At 35.1% G+C, this 19509-nt stretch overlaps 1 protein-coding gene across 4 annotated transcripts in view; it reads left to right on the forward strand.

Annotated features, from left to right (window-relative positions):
• LOC144960882 (uncharacterized) overlaps window positions 1–13975 on the forward strand; it is a 265062-nt gene extending 251087 nt beyond the window's left edge. For all 4 annotated transcript variants that reach the window (XM_078894276.1, XM_078894277.1, XM_078894282.1 and 1 more), the window contains one exon: window positions 9725–13975. In XM_078894276.1, the coding sequence (XP_078750402.1) occupies window positions 9725–10277 (553 nt within the window). In that variant the 3' untranslated portion in view covers window positions 10278–13975. The remainder of the gene's footprint in view (window positions 1–9724) is intronic.
• Window positions 13976–19509: the final 5534 nt, after the last annotated feature.

Here is a 19509-nt window from a genome sequence, read left to right on the forward strand (position 1 = left end):
ATAATAATAATAATAATAATAATTTTAAATGAATGAATAAGTCAATAAATAGATAAACAAATGATAGATAAGAATACAAATCAATATTGGAGGTAAAGGTTTTCTGTTCAAAATATAACAAAAGTGTTTAGTCAGTGAACACGTCAGGACGGTCCTGAGGTCGCTTCATAGCATCGTGGTGGTCTTCTTCTTCTCGTTTTAATTCAGTTGAGGTAAGCAAGGTGTTGGATTCCCAAGATACCTATATAATGTCCGTGAGTGACTCCGTCCGAGTCGGCGATTAGGTACTTCGATTATTACAATATCCCATTGGGTAATGCATTTTGCACACAGTTGATACTCGTTCTTTTATTAATTCTCGGGTTAAATAATTCTTGACAAATTATTGTGAGTAATTTTAATGATCAATGTGAACTTCATTTAAAGTTGAGCATTTATATAGCTCAACTCCCACTAATCATGCTCAAAGCGCTTTACAAGAGGGTCCCTAGCCAAGGGAAACATTTAACATGTAGAACGTTATATAACACCTGATGACGATATTACAGAGACAACCCTGCTAATAGCGAAGTATTCATTTTACACATGAGTACGGTGAGAGAGCCTTTTCCAAGGACTCAACTATGCGCCGCCAAGAGCGGGACACGAATCTAGGACCTTTCGATCCGAAGGCAATAAGTGTCATAGCACAAGGCTACAGAGCCGCAGTAAGACTTTTCTGGGGCAAATGTAAATATGAATTCTGTTAGTATATATAATTGAGTTCCTAAGTATGTACCTATGGGTCCACCCATGGACCTTGGTGTAGCACTGCTGACGGCATTTCTTGATTATTTATTTTTCATTGAGGCTCGTATTGCTCACTTATGGTCTACCCTGCGGCTGACGCGTATTTTATTTAATGTCTTTTCTCGAGAAAGATCCTAACGAAAAAAAAAATATTTCTTGGATGAATAAATGCAATGTTATTATACAAAAATCAATATAGCAACTTCAAAATTAGCAAAATACTAAAAACTGAACGTCTGGGGTTCAAAATAATTCTTCAGACAATAACAATAACATAGAAAATGGAAATATCAAACGATGCCATATTACCGTTTAAACCGTTTTGGTTGTTTGCTGAACCAGGATTTTGAGCCCAAAAGCTCCTTGTTTAGTACTCATTTTTAAAGCTGTAGTATTCATTTTGCAATTGCTTCTAGCAGCATAGTATTAGATTTGACGTGGAATGATATCATTAAATAATGTGGGGTTTTTTTTTAGTATTTAATTTTATTCATGTTTCTAATATCAGCTCGCCGCGACATGCACTAAAGACACATAAATCGTGTCAAGTCTTGAGTGATACCTGTTGACTTTATCATTCTTTATGGCTCCAATTATTTCCAATTCATCGTAACCTGGCTGTAACCCACTGCCCTTTATTCTTGGGACAAATAATTGCCTCATTTCCTGTCTGCCTTATTAGCCAGTTAACTGACGTACTCTAGAAAAACACGTATTTAAAAATTTGCTAGAAAACTCGTCCTTCAAATATCCATCGTTTTAGATGGCTATCATCTTGGCAAAAACTCTCAATACTCCCAGTATTCGCGAATTCCGAGGTTTGAGAGATTGTGCCAAAGTGGGGGTGAGTCAAATCGACCGATACTTGAAGGACGAGTTTTCTGGCCAAATTTTTAAATACGTGTTATTCCAGAAGACGGGAGTTATCTGGTTAAAGCCAACAAGCCTAGTGCTGGGTTTTGTTGTAGGTGTTTTCTAAACCAGGACGGCTCGGTGACATTTATCCTGACTTGTACTCGATTATTATGAAAAGTCGAGATTATTTCAAAGAGAAAGTGCCCTGTTGGGATATTTTAGTTGACATTGTTTTGTGTCATTACTCATGATCTCAGAAAATGATGTCTACATTTTTAGTTATTATGTTCCTATGAAGTTGCAAAACCCACAGACTTCATTATTTTGACACAACTGAATGTTTGAAAGTACATCTTGTTAAGTCTGAAAAAATTTAATTTGTTTATTGCTTTCTTTATAAATTATCGGCGTGACAAAGAATATATCACTTATTATTAGAAATTTTCTGAACGTTTTTAATGGTATATTTTTCTATATTGATTGACAGAAACTATTCAATAAGAATCTTGCCATGGATTCCTGCTATTACTATGAAAAATTCGTTGAAATACGAAATTTTAGCTTTAATTTTAGAACTTCATGGGCATCTCTAAGTCATTACAACTTATTGAAAATGAAAGTCGATGCCAGTCTATATTAATTAAAGTGTTATTCAATCCTGGTGATGTTAAAATGTTAATCTGTAAAGTTGACTATAACAACTAATATTTTTATCTCCTAAAAACTACGATTTTTAAAATTGTTAAGTTGGCAGGTCTGCTAAAAGGCCATGAAATGAGAGCTCAGTCTTCTTACGTTCCTTGCTGTTACCTAAATAATGTTATATTCTAATATTAAAATATGATTGTCTGCTCATCAAACACAACCTTTTTCATCACACTCACATGACCTTTATAATCATTTGGCTGGGAGCATCGGGTTATAGAGATCAGGTACTCATTCCCTTCCACGAACGCTATCCACCCTCTTCAACTACATTAACCAGTTATCTGCCGTACTCTAGAAAACTATGTATTTAAAAATTTGGCCAGAAAACTCGTCCTTCAAATATAGATCGATTAAAATGACCCGCATCTTTGCAAGAACTCTCTAACCCGGGATTTTGCGCGGACTTTGCAAAGTCCCAGGTTAGAGAGAGTTCTTAGAGACTTTTTTTGCGAAGATGAGGGTCAGTTTAGTCAATCGATGTTTGATGGACGAGTTTTCTGGCCAAATTTTTAAATACATGTTTGCCAGAGTACGATAGTTAACTGGTTAAACACATCTTGAGATTGTGGACTTATTATTTATTACACCTTGTCCTAGTCAGAGCGTGCACGGGCCCAACGCCCAAAATTCAACCTTTATATCACTTAGAAATCTACCCTACCTTTCCAAAACAAACCCATCTGACTTATTCTACGTTATCTTACTCCGAATAAACACTTTTTTTCCATTCTTGTCAGAAAACGTTTATCTACCGAATGTGAAAAGAAAACGCAATATAAGCATTTTGGACAGAGAACTCGTCCTTTAATTATTGTTAAATCCAAATGACCCTAGATCAAAATTTACTTGAAGGACAAGTTTTCTGGCCAAAATTTTAGAAGTTTTTTCTTTTCTTAGAGAACGACAAAAATACTACTTGATCAAAATGACCCAAAACGTGTCTAAACGTTTCAAATATGTTGCGTCGAAGTTTCAAAATTGAGAAGACTATGAAGTTTCAGGTTTGAAGCTTTGAGATGAGTAAATGGCTAGTTTAATTTGTTGATATTTGAATTTTTGTTTTATTTATATAAGAATTAATATTAACATAATTTATACAGCGCATACCGCGGATTTACTATGCTCTGTGTACGTCACAATATTTCTTTTACTCCCCCAGCAGGCCATATTATGGAATCGTATTTCCATTTCATACAGTGCCAGCCTCCTATCAAGTTTCCATTTTTTATATTCACACTCTTACTATATAAGCCAGTGCTTTAACCAGATACTTATCCACACCTGAGTCGAATGGGGCAATAATATATGTATATTGCCTTACTAAAGGTCACAATGCGGGACCAGAATTCCCCAAGTTCATTGTCACTCATAGTTTTGAAACGACGGGTCAAATATGATGCCTTGAAACATTTGCTACTCGCCCGATATGTGACTAATGGAGATCCAACCCGGTGCCCGAATGGCGTCGGCCATCCAGGGCTCCACACTCTTATGTTCTATTATAATAGGGGACTTTCCACCTGTCCAACATGTACCCGATGTGGACAAGAACCCGAAACCGCAGAGCATCTAGTTGAACGGTGTGGTGTGAAGAAGCTTCCGGGTGGGTTCGCGACGGTGCACGAGTGCGGTACGGACTTTGCTGATTGGGTCGATCGTCATAACATAATAGTGTCGTGAGCACCATTAGAAGCTGCTGCCAAAGTAGGGCAACGATAACCAGTTATTGCCTTCTTAAGGGATTTCAATTTGGAGACAACTGCAGGTCCGTGGTGTTTGTACTGTCTCGTCGTGTGTTCCGTTCCAGAAAGCCTCATTAGGTCCTTGGGGCGATTAGCCATCGATCTGTCCGTTCAGGAGAAGGATATACTATCGTGTTTGGCACGCTATCCTTTGTTTTGTTACGTATTGGTTATTCTGTCGTCCTCGGGAAAAACACGTATTTCAGATTTTGGCCAAAAAACTCGTCCTTCAAATATTGGTCGATTAAAATAACCCTAATCTTGGCGAAATCTCTCAAACCTGGGGCTTATTCATTATTATTATTAATATTATTATTATTATTATTATTATTATTATTATTATTATTATTATTATTATTATTATTATTATATTATTATTATTATTAATAATAATAATAATTTTATTATTATTATTATTATTATTATTATTATCATCATCATCATCATCATCATCATCATCATCATCATCATCATCATCATCATCATCATCATTATCATCATCATCATCATCATCTTCATCATCATCACCATCATCATCATCATCATTATCTTCATCTTTTCATCATCATCATCATCATCATCATCATCATCATCATCATCATCATCATCATCATCATCATCATCATCATCATCATCATATACAAACGTACCCACTTACATTCAAATTATATATAATATATATTATATATTGATGGGTGTTTGTGTGTGCGTGTGTGTGTGCTTGTGTGTGTGTGTGTGTTTGTGTGTGTGAGTGTGTTTTGTGTGTATGTGCTTATTTGTGTACGTGTATTAAGAGGTAAATATAGAATTAGATATCGAGGATGAATATATATGGATAGAAATAAACAAATAGATAAGAGATGTTATCAATATGGAAAAGAGTAGATATGGAGAGAGGCGATGAAAGCCTGGAATATACTGGAAGGGTCTAGATTGATTCACATCACAATAATCGAATCTCTGGAGAGTTTATCAAATCAAGATTTGGAGCTATACGCTAATAAGCTGTCGTTACGTTTCATTCACTGGTGTCTGGAGTTGCCAGCAAGGACAGTTTTATGCTAAGTTTCGAAATATTGCCATATTAAGTCGACTATCAATATGGCATTTTGGTAGTCGTTTTGTTTGCTTGATTGATATTGTTTAGTTTTGTTTTGTTTTTCTTGTTCTTTTATTTTTGTTTTTGTTTTTCTTCAGTTTTCTATTGCTTTTTGAGGCTATAGTCATCTTCTCAAACATTTTCATTATTAAAAATATTTTTTAAAAAGAAATAAACAATTCATTAAATACATAATATTGAAATGATTTTCTCAGTTGAACCAACAGAACACATGTAAAGATAATAACACTAAATGAAAGTCGTAGGAATAGTAAATGTGTGTTTATTTCTATTTTTAGAGGAACGCTTTAAGATAAACATGGTGCCTGGGTAAATTTGGAATTTTTTTCACACCATTTGGCATATTTCCTTGACTAATCTTGGCATTTTTTCAACATCAATCTGCCAACCTTGATGGGTTCTATCCCAATGCCCTTAGGTATATTTACCCGCATCGTATTAATATATATTGACGTTTCTGGCTTTGCAATGGTGAATAAAATGAATGAAATCTATCCTGTGCGCATCTATCCTCTTTGTGAGAATAATAATCACTCGTTCTGAATCACTGTTTATACCAATGAAACCAGGAGTCTCTTTCTAAAGAAACGTGTGCATGTATCCACCCGTTGATTCCTCCTTCAATGGCCATTTGGCCCATGGAGCCGGACTATATCCCAATTTCTATAGCGTGAAACGGACAAAAGCAATTGCTTGCAATCCTTGGGATAGGATGCTAGTCTATCACCAAGTACTTTCCGCTAAATGTAACATACTGATTTACCTATTCACTGCTGGGTGGACAATAACATGGATGGAGCTATTTTTTGATAAATATTTATTTTAATAACGCAATTCTCCTATCTCCCTTTCGTCTTTAGTGTTTCATTCATCGTGATTTGTTGACAAAGGGGAAACCCAAAACGTCCAAATTATCAGTCTTCGTTAATCAAACTGAAACTTCCATTCCATTTCCTTTTGTCGCCCATTTTGTGACACAATGTGCGGTTCCCACAATGCAACAGTTCAATTTTATACTACGTCATTACATGCTTAACAACGGGAAAATCAGCTAGCTCGCCTTGTTGGCATGTTCTGATGGTAGTTATGCATCAATGCAATAGTCACCTTTTGTGTTTGTCTTACAGCTGAATCAGTCAGTCAACTGTCTATGAATACTGACCACAATGTTTTGACTGACTCATTAACAGTGGAATAGTACTAACGTTGTACAACACCATTAATTTTTTAATCAATCAACTGTGTTAATTGTTCAAACATTGCTCAGAATCGATTGTTGGGGCAGTTGATGCTGAAAGTCATGTATAGAGTATAGTTATGACATTCATTCACACCTGGACATCCATCCGGACATTGAATTGCACATCCACCTATTCATCTAAAAAGCTCGATTTTTATTGAATCCGTTCCATCTATTCATGTCTCCACAGATACGGGCACCCATTTGTCACACTGCCTTTCCATCCATTTATCAATCCATTGAATCCACCCATCCAGCAAATCCACCCATCCAATCCATCTACCCCACCCGCCTACATTCCGTTCAAACACTCCACCTAATTATAAAACTGTCCCTCGGGTGCAATACATATATACATACATACCTACATACATTCTGCCCAACTTGAAAATTCATATAAAATTGTATTATTTAAAACAAGTTTTAAAAAAACAATGTTTACATTGCATCAACACATCAACCCTTCCCATCGTGTCTCTGTATACCTTGCCCCGAGCTCTACATATATTAAAAAATTGCAACGTATTTTAAATTTTGGCCAAAAAAAAACCCAAAAAACTCGCCCTTCCGATATCGATCGATTAAAATTTTGACCCTCATTTTGTCAAAAACCTCAAACCTCGGACTTTATTAAACTCCCAACTTGGATAGTTTTAGAAAAGATGAGGGTCATATCAATCGATGGATATTCAAAGGACGAGATTTATGGACAAAATTTTAAAATACGTGTTTATTCAGACTACGTCTGTTCAGCAAATTTCCTCTTTTTCACACATCATAGGGGCAGAGAGTCATTGGTATCGATTTTAGCACGTCATTTGTCGGGAATCGACTTTGTGTTTGGTTTTAAGATTTGTTTTTAAATCGTCTTATTCTCTTTACGCTTTGGTTTGCCAATGTATGTAATGGCTGCTTCAAAGTAAATCCACCACGCTCTCTCTCTCTCTCTCTCTCTCTCTCTCTCTCTCTCTCTCTCTCTCTCTCTCTCTCTCTCTCTCTCTATCTATCTATCTATCTATCTCTCTCTCTCCCTCGCCCTTTTTTTCTTCTTCCTTCTTTCTTTCTATCTCTCTCTCCCTCACACTCACGCACACACAAACACACACACACACACACACACAGAGAGAGAGAGAGAGAGAGAGAGAGAGAGAGTGAGAGAGAGAGATAAATTGTACTCGGTCTTTAGCAGCCCATTTGTTTTCTGTGGTAATGGTAAGATCTGGCCCAGCAATTTCAATTTTCAATCGCTAGTCAATATTGCAATATCACAATCGTCTCTTAGAGCCATATTATAGGGTCCCTGAAGTCTGAATTGATGCCACTCTCTTTAGCGTTAGGTGGGCAATAGCAGTAGTTTACTACCCTTTGGATAAGACGTTAGTTTATCGCAAAGTACTTTCAGTCAGATTTAATTGACCCAGCAAGCACTGCGGAGTGGAGTGATAGAAAAAGATATTCGACTATTTTGTTTGGGGTTTTTTCCTCTCTTTTCTAACCTGATAACGTGTTTTGGTCGGATATATTTCCTGTTATCTTTTACTACCATCGAAAATGTCTTTGCCCATCTTATTATACAGGCTTTGCGTTCCTGATAGTTTTTCACACCGACACCGTATTGATCTCCGACCGATGGATTAAGCAGTTGACTGTCGCACTCTGGAAAAGACACTAAATTTGAAATTTGGCCAGAAAACTTGTCCTTCAAATATCGATCGATTTAAATGACTCTCATCTTGACAAAAACTCTCAAACCTGAAGCCTCGAGAGGACCAGGTTTGCTAATTTTTTGCCAAAATAATGGTCATTTAGATCAATCGATAATTGAAGCACGAGTTTTTTGGCCAATTTTTTTAAATACGTGTTTTCCCAGAGTACAGCAGTTAACTGGTTAACATGAAAGGCAGATGATAGTGTGTGTAAGGCGGTATAGCAAGATGATAGTATTTGTAGCGGCAACCGTTCATTACTGCCGACTAGAACATTCGATTGGATTATAGTGCTGCTGTATTGTTGTCTGGGTTGGTTTTGATCACGCTATAGCGGGTGTTCTTTCATTTGTCGTGAGGGTTTTTGTCTTGGCATCTGCTGTGATGTTAATGATCACGATGATGATGAGGATGATAAGGATGGTGATAGTGGTGGTGGTGGTGATGATAATGATGTGATGATGATGATTATGATGATGATGATAATGGTGATAAAGATGATGATGATGATGATGATGAGATGATGATAATGATGATAATGATGACGGTAATGATGATGATGATGATTATGATGATGATGATGATGATGATGATGATGATGATGATGATGATGATGATGATGATGATGATGACGGTAATGATGATGATGATGATGATGATGATGATGATGATGATGATGATGATGATGATGATGATGATGATGATGATGACGATGATGATGATGATGATGATGAGGTAATGATGATGATGATATGATGATGATGATGATGAGATGATGATGATGATGATGATGATGATGATGATGATGATGATGATAATGGTGATGATGACGATAATGATGGTGATGATGACGATGATGATGATGATGATGATGATGATGATGATGATGATGATGATGATGATGATGGTGATGATGATGATATTTGGGGTTTTAGTGATGGTGGTTGTAGCACGGCAGTTGCTTCCTCCCTTCTTCTGGTTTTGCTGCTTACGATGATATTAATGATGATGTTGATGATTGTGGTGGTGGTACTACTGTTTCGTGTGGTAGCAATGACGACTGACGTACTACTGTTAGTGTTCGACAAGCATATTCTAAAACCAAAACATTTTTTGACGCCCATGCTACCAATATTAAAATCTCATTAACATTGGAGATGCCAGAGATTTTCTTTTAAAATTCCTCTCATTTTACAATTTTGTATCACTATACTATGTTCAGAATTTTTACTTGTTTACGATGCAGTTGAAACATAATTGGTGTTCTGGTTTTCTCTGGTTCTAATTCTGATATCGATTATTCATACTTCTGCTGTTTTTGCCAAAAATATAATCCAGAAGCTCTTTACCGTTATTCATATTTCTATTACGTTTACACTGTTGTAGTTGTTATTATTATTATTATTATTATTATTATTATTATTATTATTATTATTATTATTATTATTATTATTATTATTATTATTATTATCGAGCACCCTGCCTATTTAGCTGTCGCGCTTCAATATGTTATTCTTGCCGTACCTTTTTTTAATATTTTTTTTTCTTCTTCTTCTTTTTCCAGTCTAGAGAGCCGAGACAACCCATTTCTTCCAGGGGGTGATTTGTGCAAGGAAGCAGAAGATCTTCTTTCGAAGGCTACAATCATCAGAGACAACTTCTATCTCAACGAGGAGGAGAAGCGGGAGCTAGAGCAGCATCGGCAGGCAGAACAAGAAGCCGAACTACAAGAACAACAACATCAGCAACAACTCCAACAGAAGTCACGTGGTGCTACCAAACACGTTCAAATCCTCGATCACCACGATGGTCGCGTCTACAGCAGTGCCCCCGACCCCTCGTCCCCGCCCCACAACGGAGGCGTCGAGGAGAGAATCTCACCTCAGTCTGTTTCAAACACCTTCGCTGCCCCTCCTTCTACATCAGTTCCATCAGCAGACCCTAATCACAAGGGTGAAAACGGAAAATCCAATGACCACACAACAAATAACGCCGCCTCCTCTCCGGACAGCGTAAAAATAGCAATTCCAGAAGGTGAAGGTCAGTCAATAGGTCTGCAAGGGGATTCCCTAGGACCGGACAAGAAGAGAAGAAATAAGTGTTGCTCTGTGATGTAGGGATTAATTTGGGATTGCGAGATCCGAGGAGTTACTAAATATAGACTGGACAGTTTTTTTTCTGGAATTGTTGATGTATAAAGTTAAAAAGCATTCTCCTTCATGTTATAATATTCTTCATGCTGTACAATTCATGTTTTTCATCATTTTATCTGATTATTCTACAACTCTCACATTATCATTCATGAGTTATCGGATTGTTTCTACATTTATTCATTCTTTGGATTATTATTACTACTACGCTTCTGGAATAAATTCTCTAAAATTTGATGAGCGCTTGGAATTGTGATAAATGTATCTATCTCGTCGAGAGAGGATCACTCTGCACCATGACATCTCTAATGTCTAAAAAGGCTGAGATAATCTTGTGGTGCTGGGATGATGGAATTGGCCTCATGAACAACCATCTCAAGAATAAATGAAGGACAGGTTGATTTATCGTGTGTTTGCCATGCTCCACGAGGAGATGACTGGTTTTAAAGTCCATTACAAAAATTGCAAAGGAAATTTGAAACTACCCTTCCCCCCCCCCCCCCCTTTCCCATTCCAATATTATTTTTTCTTATAATATATTACTTTTTCAATGCACACCACTTACTTGACTTGTGAATTTGGCGTAAGAGCTTCTTAAAAGCTTAACGTCCGGTTAATGTCACGGGTAACAGCAGGTTTTAATGGGAATGTCTTTAGCAAAAAATAAAAAAATTAATAAATAAAAGGGCAGAAGCAATTCTCGTAAACTTTTCGAGATATGCACGAACACTGACCAATAAAGTCCATATTTCGGGTATCTAATGTAATAGTTTATTTAGTTATTTTAAGTTAAGTGACAGTTTTTGTTTTGTTTTGTTTTGTTTTGCTATTGTCTGTTTTGTTTGGGTATATTGGGATTTTTGGGGGGTTATTGGGGGAAGGGATGTGTTTGGGATTTTTGTTTGTTTTTACATGACTTGATATATTGCCATTTACGAGTTTAAATGCTTCATAATATGACCTGCTATTTTTTAAATTATCAAAATGACGTTGCATTTAATGTTTTATACATACAAATGTACACATCAGTTTGAAAATGAAAGAGTGATTTCATTAGGTGTGATATACAAAAAGCAGATAGCCTCAAGCCTGCCCATTTACTTAGATCAACTAACAGCTGTCACGATTTTGCAGCAGAGGGTCGGTGTGACATTTCACCAGCTAACTGTCGTACTCTTGAAAGACACGTATTTAAACATTTTGGCTAGAAAACTCGACCATCAAATATCGATCGATTTCAATAACCCTCATCTTGGCAAAAACTATCAAACCTGAGACTTCTCGAGGTCCCAGGTTTGAGAGTGTTTGCCAAGATGAGGGTTATATAAATCGATCGATATTTGAAGGACGAGTTTTCTGGCCAAATTTTTAAATACGTGTCTGTCCAGAGTACTGCATTTCATTGGTTCATAATTTGTCATCTAAACAAATATTGGAAGATGTACAGCAGAATTAACGACTACAGTAAATACAAATACCCAGAGTGAGTGTGAACAGCCAGTTAGGATTACGTTAATGATGATAAAGTAAATATCCAAAATCTAGATTATACCGCCCTAATGATTATTTTGAGTTTCCGAATATAATACCGTTGTGCTTTTGATCAACTTCGATCAGTTTTTAAATTACCATTCTAATTTCGTTTTTAATTTTTAATCTCCATTATTTTCTATGCATATTTCTTAATATAGAACTAGATAAGTTATAAGTAAAATGGTGATGTGTAAATGCTGTTAAAATGCGTGGTTCTAAAGAAGATAGAAGAATATATTACTGTTTGTCTAACCCTTTATATAACCCTTTTTGGTCATATTTTAGTACCTACACAAGACAATGAAGAGAATTCCAAAACAATGTATGAACAAATACAACAACTTTTTTTTTTTAATAGCTTTTGAGGGAAAGGTGGAGGGAGGTGTGGGTTTTTGTTTTTCTTTCAATAGTTTTCAGTTGATGTGCATCTAGATAGTATTTAAATCCGAGTAAGAAACATTGAACCAGTATTTTATCTCCTTATATCTATTTTTCACTGCCTTACATTTTCTCTGTCAATTAGGTTTCTGTTATTCCATATCAAGCACACAGTTAAATGACTTCATTCTCTTTTCGTAAACTACAAAAAAATATCATGACATTAATATCATTGTCTACCAGCTTTACCTTTTAGTTCATCCTCACCTTCCTCATAATGATTGTTTTGATTCACACACTTCACGTTCAAATAGTCATTGGACAAGACAAGTCCCAGATCGAGTATGTTCCCTTCTGCACATAATATCAGTTCATCCAATACAGAAAATTATGTCGCCTGCTTGGTGCTGTTGCTTGTTGTTTTCTTTTTCTTTTTCTTTCTTTTCATCAAATTTGATGTCTTTTTAAATAGAATTTTACCCAGACAGATAAGTGAACAGTTCTCGGCGCATTTTCCTCAAAGAATATAATCTGCTAACCTTACATACTCGTTTGTGTGTCATGTTCATAGAACTGTTGCCGTTATGCCAGCCATAACTTATGAGAAAGTCACTTAATTTTCACAGAGGGCTATTATCAATAGTATGTTTGGAATTTCGAACAAGTTATCAACACTGCAGCGTGACTTGAAGCGCGCGTTAGGAATGAGTTTGAACTTTCAAACTAAAAGTTCAAGAATACATTTTTCCCACCCCTCCAATGGCCTTACCCATGTTATTCTATCAAAAATGTATATTTTCACTACGATTTGACCTCAAGAACTATCATTGTGCACACTAATATATTTACGCGACATTTTGTTGGGTTTTTGTTTTAAGAAAAACCAGATGCATGTGGGGGAGGAATATTTCCCAAACTCCTAACTTTTATTTTACAAAGGATAAAAAATATCTCTTATTTAGCTATTTGTTTATTCATTTATTTTATTTTTTTTGCTATTATGAGATAGTAAAATCGAGTTTTACTGTCATCTTTTTAAATCTGCTTCGTCCCTCTTTAATATGTATGCTTTAATAATGTTTCATATAAAGCATTTAAATTAATTAATCTTTGGCGTTAAAGTATTTAAACAGACCGACATAAACGTAGGTAATGAGACTGATAACACTGACATAAACTCTCCAAATGTTTCCCTATTAAGACCGATTTGGTGCAGTTGCCGTTTAGTAACATAAAACAACTATTTTACATATTTCTAAATCGCTGGAATATTGTCAAGAGCAAAAATTATATTGAAAAATAAATTTAGATAATTCATTATGATCGGGGTTTTTTCCAGACAATAATATTCTCATCGGTTCGTGACTTTAGTTTTGGGGAAGCTGATTTTTAATTCTGCTGGGAAAAGTGTACAATATCCGTGTAATTGGGATTTTTATACGTGATAGATGTTGAATAATGCATCTTTTATTATGTGTTCTTACTTATTATTTTTATTTTGGAAGAAAGAATCAAGATTACTTTTAAATTCTAGATATTTTTAAAACGCTATTGATTAAATATTTCGTTACCATGACCTTTTGTTTTTAAGTACTATTATTTGTCATCTCCTTTGACCTTTGTTTCTTTGTCGTGGATGGTTTGCGCCAATAATACTCACATCATGTTTAGACTCTTCAGGAATAAATTTATACAATTATGTTTTAAATATTCATCTCAGTTGAATATATAATAAAAGCGTAGCCTTGCTTGCATGATCCTCCCTTTAATTTCGTTTTTCGTAAGGTTTGCATGCCAATCCATTTTTATCTTTCGTTTTTCGTGAGTTTGCATGCATGATAAGATCAATCTGAAAAAAAAAATCTTGCATGCTTCTTAACATCATTGGGAAGATCAATGTTTATTGTTTGAAAGCATCCTCTAAGTTCTAATGAACTTAAAATAGAATGCTTACGCTTTATTTGACACGTGACACAATTCTGTCCGATATTGACGAAATACTTTTTGGCCAGAAATGTTTACTATTACTATTATTTCCATCGATTAATTTGACCCCTATCTTATTAACAGCCTGCGAAATTTTTGAGGTCTCTGGTTTGAGATTTTATGAAAGCTGTGGTCTTCTTAAATAATCGCTGTATAAATTGAAAGTCTTTTAGCTAAAATGAAAATATGGTCGATGTCTTTGTTGGGCAGAACTGTTGACATTACATTTCCAGACCTTTTGAAGAGTCGAGTCCTAGCTAGTCACAGACCTATTTATGAGACGTAAGAATTTCATCAGTTTTCAATGACTAAACACAACACAGCCATTTCTAACAGTTCAGTCAACAATAGTTTCTAATGCTAGTTGACCCTATCAGGGTGTTTCATTGTTACATAACTATTCAATTTCTTAGCAAGCAACACATTTCAGTTAATGATAGAATGTGTCTATTCGTGCTGAAATCATTTGATTGGAGCGTTGAAGTAAAAGTTTACCCTGCGATATTATGTTAAAGACGCAACTTTTAGACTGGATAATTTTTATTCGTGTGTAGGGGAGGGGGTGCTTTAATTAATTGTTACTTAAGATTTTTCCAAAGTGAAGAAAGATCATCAAATTCTTTGATAACATCGCAAAACTAACTTTTTTAAAAATGCAAGTTCAGATGCACCTGACATTACGTACAAATCATTGATAGCTAATCCATCAGCTCTTAGCAATGATGCTCTTAACTTCATCCATTGCAACTGTTTTATTTTAAAAGACCTTAAAGTACACTTTTTGCAAAATCCACAGGGAAGTTTGTTTTTCCAATTAATTATAGATATGCATTTTCGTTCAGACAATTAAAGAAAGAAAACAGCAGTAACAACGTTTCATATCAAGAAATCGTCATCGGACCCAGATTGTTAGATATGCCTTTTTTGTACATTATTTTGAAAATATAAATGTCAAAAAGGCACCAATAGAAGAAAGAATATAAAACGGTAGATTATGTCCTTAACACTATTTTTCAGGTTTTGATGTTATACATTATAACCATCAACTCATGTTTTAACCAATTGAGCTTTACGGTCTTTTGAAATATATCTCCAGACAGAAGCGATGATGATTCGATCTTTGACAAATTATTAGATTACCAGCTTATATCATTCAGACATTATAAGTCAAGAGCAACGCATGTGCTACACTTTTACTCATTCATAATTCAAGGTAATATTATCATTCGTGTACGATTAGATTTATTCAATGCAGCACTGGAACACAAACTATCGCAGTTAAAGAAAACAAATATTGCAAATCCGATTTCTTTTTTAAAAGCACGAAATTCTTTCCCAATTATTCATAATTAATTCGATTGATAATAATTCGTAATACCAATGGGAAACCTTTGGTTCGCATATTTTACGTAATCCAGCATTTATTTCACTGATATCACAATCACTATCACAAATAACTCGAAATTAGCCACATCGACCGTTTCTTTATCGCAGTGTTGTAAATGTGTTAAGTAAAATGCTCACCAAATCTGCCCGCCCGATCAATTCCTTATCGTGTAATCCTGAACGTCTATAATTGAGATAATTTAGTGAGAACTTATCAGTCAACCGGCAGTCTAAAAACAAAAGCAAGGGGACAAGTGACGTCAACTTCATGCATTCGCGAGAATGACCTCCAAATCTTGGTATGGCTGTGCGACTCAAAATCAACCAATTGATACTATGAGTTTCGGTAAAATACTCATAACATCCGCCGGCCAAATTAAAATACCAACACGAAATACTATGTCTAACCTTTAACGTTTATAGTTTGATTGATATAATTTAGTAAGAACTAATCACTAACAGGATGTCTAAAAATAATTTTTTTAAATAGCTGAGTGATGTCAACTTTCTTTTCTTCGATACTAGATTACACTTAATGACAAAAATTGTTATTTTATTGATTCCCTCATGGGCTAGCCGAAAATAGGATGTTACTCGTTTAATTTAGTGCATCTTCACGACATTTTGAATCTGATTTTTTTTAGAAACAGTATAGAATGAATATGTAGTTTACATAATTTATTCGAGTTTAGTTTTGGTCGAGGCGATGGCACCATGGTTTAAAATTCACTTTGAAATCAAGGTATCGTGGGTTCGAATCTCGGTAGATACATTTGGATCACTTTCTTATTATTCCAGAAACTTGAAGATCTGTTACCGTCTAGAACACTGGCTGTAGAACTTAAACTTATAGATAAATTTACATTTCTTGAAAATGACGTTAACCTACAACTTTGAAATTTTAAGCAAAAATATAATTGTGATATAGGTATGATAAATCAGTTTATGGTTTTTAATTTCAGTGAGAAACTTATTCTTAGTAAGTTATTTTATTAAAAGAAATGCTAAAAAAATTTAAATATTTTTTTTTATCACTTTAATGTTATTTTGTTATGGTCTTTCCTTATCCTCCATGTCTACCATTGTCTTATCATCTCCATCCTCTATTTCTGTCAATCTACATTTCTACCTAAAGATCAATCTTTATATATTGTATCCGTCTTTCAATATGTCTTGCCTATATCAAGTACCTCGAATATGGCTGTGATTTATTGTTATTGAATGACGTAAATAATACAGTATAACACACTTTACACAAACAGCTACCGTGAAAGTTTTAAAATCATGGGCCCGTTGCAATCGGAATTAGTCGCGTTCTGTGGCATGAATCGAACAGAAGCAGATGCGGACTACGTAGAACCGACCTCTAAAACAAAACTCTTCCCAATACCAACAATATAATATAGGCCAAATGTAGCTACCATTCATTGGAAGGTGAGCAGAAAAACGGGAGGTGATTAGAGTAAAAATCAATCCTGCTTTCTGCTTAGATGTGACTGTATTGTAATCTAGAATTGGGGGGAAAGACTTAGCTGTAGATCATTGCATGTCTAGATGATGGCTTGCAATTCTTCTTGTTAATTTCAGATTACATAATCAGGTCCCATACTGGAAACGAGCCTTGACTATTTTGTCGTACTTTGAAAAAAATCACATCTTTAAAATGTCGATGAGTAAACTCCTTCAAGTATCGATCGATTAAAATGACCATCATCTTGGCAAAATCTCTCAGACCTGGGACTTCACATGAAGCCCATGTTTAAGATTTCTTTCCCCAATTGTTATGAGGACCATTTTAATCGATATTTGAAGGGCGAATAGTCTGGCCAATGTTTTAATGACGTGTTTTTTATCAGAGTTTGGCAGTATTCATTCTTAAAACTCCTTTGAAATAAGTTGGAATGAATCATGGCAGACGAAACATTCTCAATGTATATGGTTTTCTATTCCTTGTTTGACTGTTGTGATAATTTCTGATTCATGTTGAAATTTCGCAATTGTTTTATGTAATTGTAAAATAGATTACTATATATTTAACTTTTTTGTTTGGTTTGTTTGTAAGCGATACCACTTTTCTAGATATTGTATCGATTTTGTGAATATTATGGTTTGCACAAAAACATGAATTGACACCTTAGGATTCTTCAGAAATTTTAGTCAAATAATAACTTTATTCTCATCTATCTATGCTTTTATTTTCAGTGGTCAAAATGAAAAAGCACACATTTTCCTATTTCAATTGATTTAATGGTGAGAAAATAGTATCACTTTTAAATATTTTCTTTCTGCTAAAGTGACGTGGCCCCGTATCACCATCAAAATTCAAGTTTGCACATAATATGATTTTCATCTATCTTAAATTTAGTTAATTGAAAAGATTGTTTGTTTTTTTTTCTTCAATTAATACGATTCTAATTTATATCTAAATCTGACCTAAATAGGACAGAAAAAGCTGGTTCTGACAGAGCGGACGCCCCCCCCCCCCCTACCCCCCAAAAAATGTTTGTTAAAAAAACGTCACTTGGATACCCCCCCCCCCCCAACACACACACACACACACACACACACACACACACACACACACGTTCTCTCTCTCTCTCTCTCTCTCTCTCTCTCTCTCTCTCTCTCTCCCTTTTCTTTCTTTCTCTCTCTCTCTCTCCCTCTCTCTCTCTCTCTCTCTCTCTCTCTCTCTATCTATCTATCTATCTATCTATCTCTCTCTCAACAAAACAAAATCAATTGGAGACATTGGAGATTCTCCCAAAAATTAATTTCGATTCCGAATGCCAATTATATTATTATTATTTCCTCTTGTTTTCTTGTGAAATTGCAAATCATCAGCTTCCACCACTTTCAATTTGTTGATATGATTTGGAGATATGATAAAAATAGCTATACGTATGACACGATCATTGTTGACTACAAGCTTTTATTACGAGAAAATCGTTGTACTCTGTCGAGTTAATTTTCTATTTCGCAGGTTGCAGAATTAAGTCGTCAATCGGATGCAGAATTAAGTCAGTTGTTACAGCAGTGAGATTAGCATCACAGGATGTCATTTCATTGTAACAATTTTCTCATCCCATGTGGAACCGTCTCTATCCCTCAAGACGCAAAATATTCCAGACGCATGCATTTGTCCATATATATATATAATAATATATATATATATATATATATATATATATATATATATATATATATATAACCCAGGGCCCAGTCGTTTTAAAGAGTTCTCCATAAATTTGAAAATTTGATTACATTTTGGTGAAATGGATTTTAAAAAAAACAACTCGTTTTTTTTTCCTGTATGGCCGTTTCTTCAGTCGACATCAAATACACGGGGGTCTCCCATACAAAAAGATAACATTGAATTATTTCCCTGATAAACTTAAAGTTACCCAATGGGTACGTAGCAAAATACAGTGGTGATTGTATAGCTCTTCTGCAACGTATGACGATTTTCTCACTCGTGTTCATATGAATTGACAATCGAATTCGAAGTAATTTGTTCGAATCTCATTCATGTTGAACACGAGTTACACCTATCATAAAACATCTACATCATTTTAACAAATTAACTGCCGTACTCTGGAAAGACACGTATTTTAAAATTTGGCCAGAAAACTCGCCCTTCAACAATCGATCGATTTAAATAACTCTCATTCTGGCAAAAAAATCTCAGAGATGTTTTTTTGTTGTTGCCAAAATGAGGGTCATTTCAATCGATCGATTAACGAAGTATCAGTTTTCTAGCCAAGTTTTTAAAACGTGTCCTCTCCAGAGTACGGCAGTTAACTGGTTAACACAGTAACTTTGTTGTCATGCCATGAAACTTTTTTAATGGTTGCAATGAACGGGTGAGCACAAAGCGAACGCGAGGATGACGACCGATGCTAAAAAAAACTACGAATGA

This window comes from Berghia stephanieae, chromosome 1, assembly GCF_034508935.2.
Source record: "Berghia stephanieae isolate SIO BIC M18660-M18661 chromosome 1, UCSD_Bste_1.3, whole genome shotgun sequence".
Classification (NCBI taxonomy): Eukaryota; Metazoa; Mollusca; class Gastropoda; order Nudibranchia; family Aeolidiidae; genus Berghia; species Berghia stephanieae.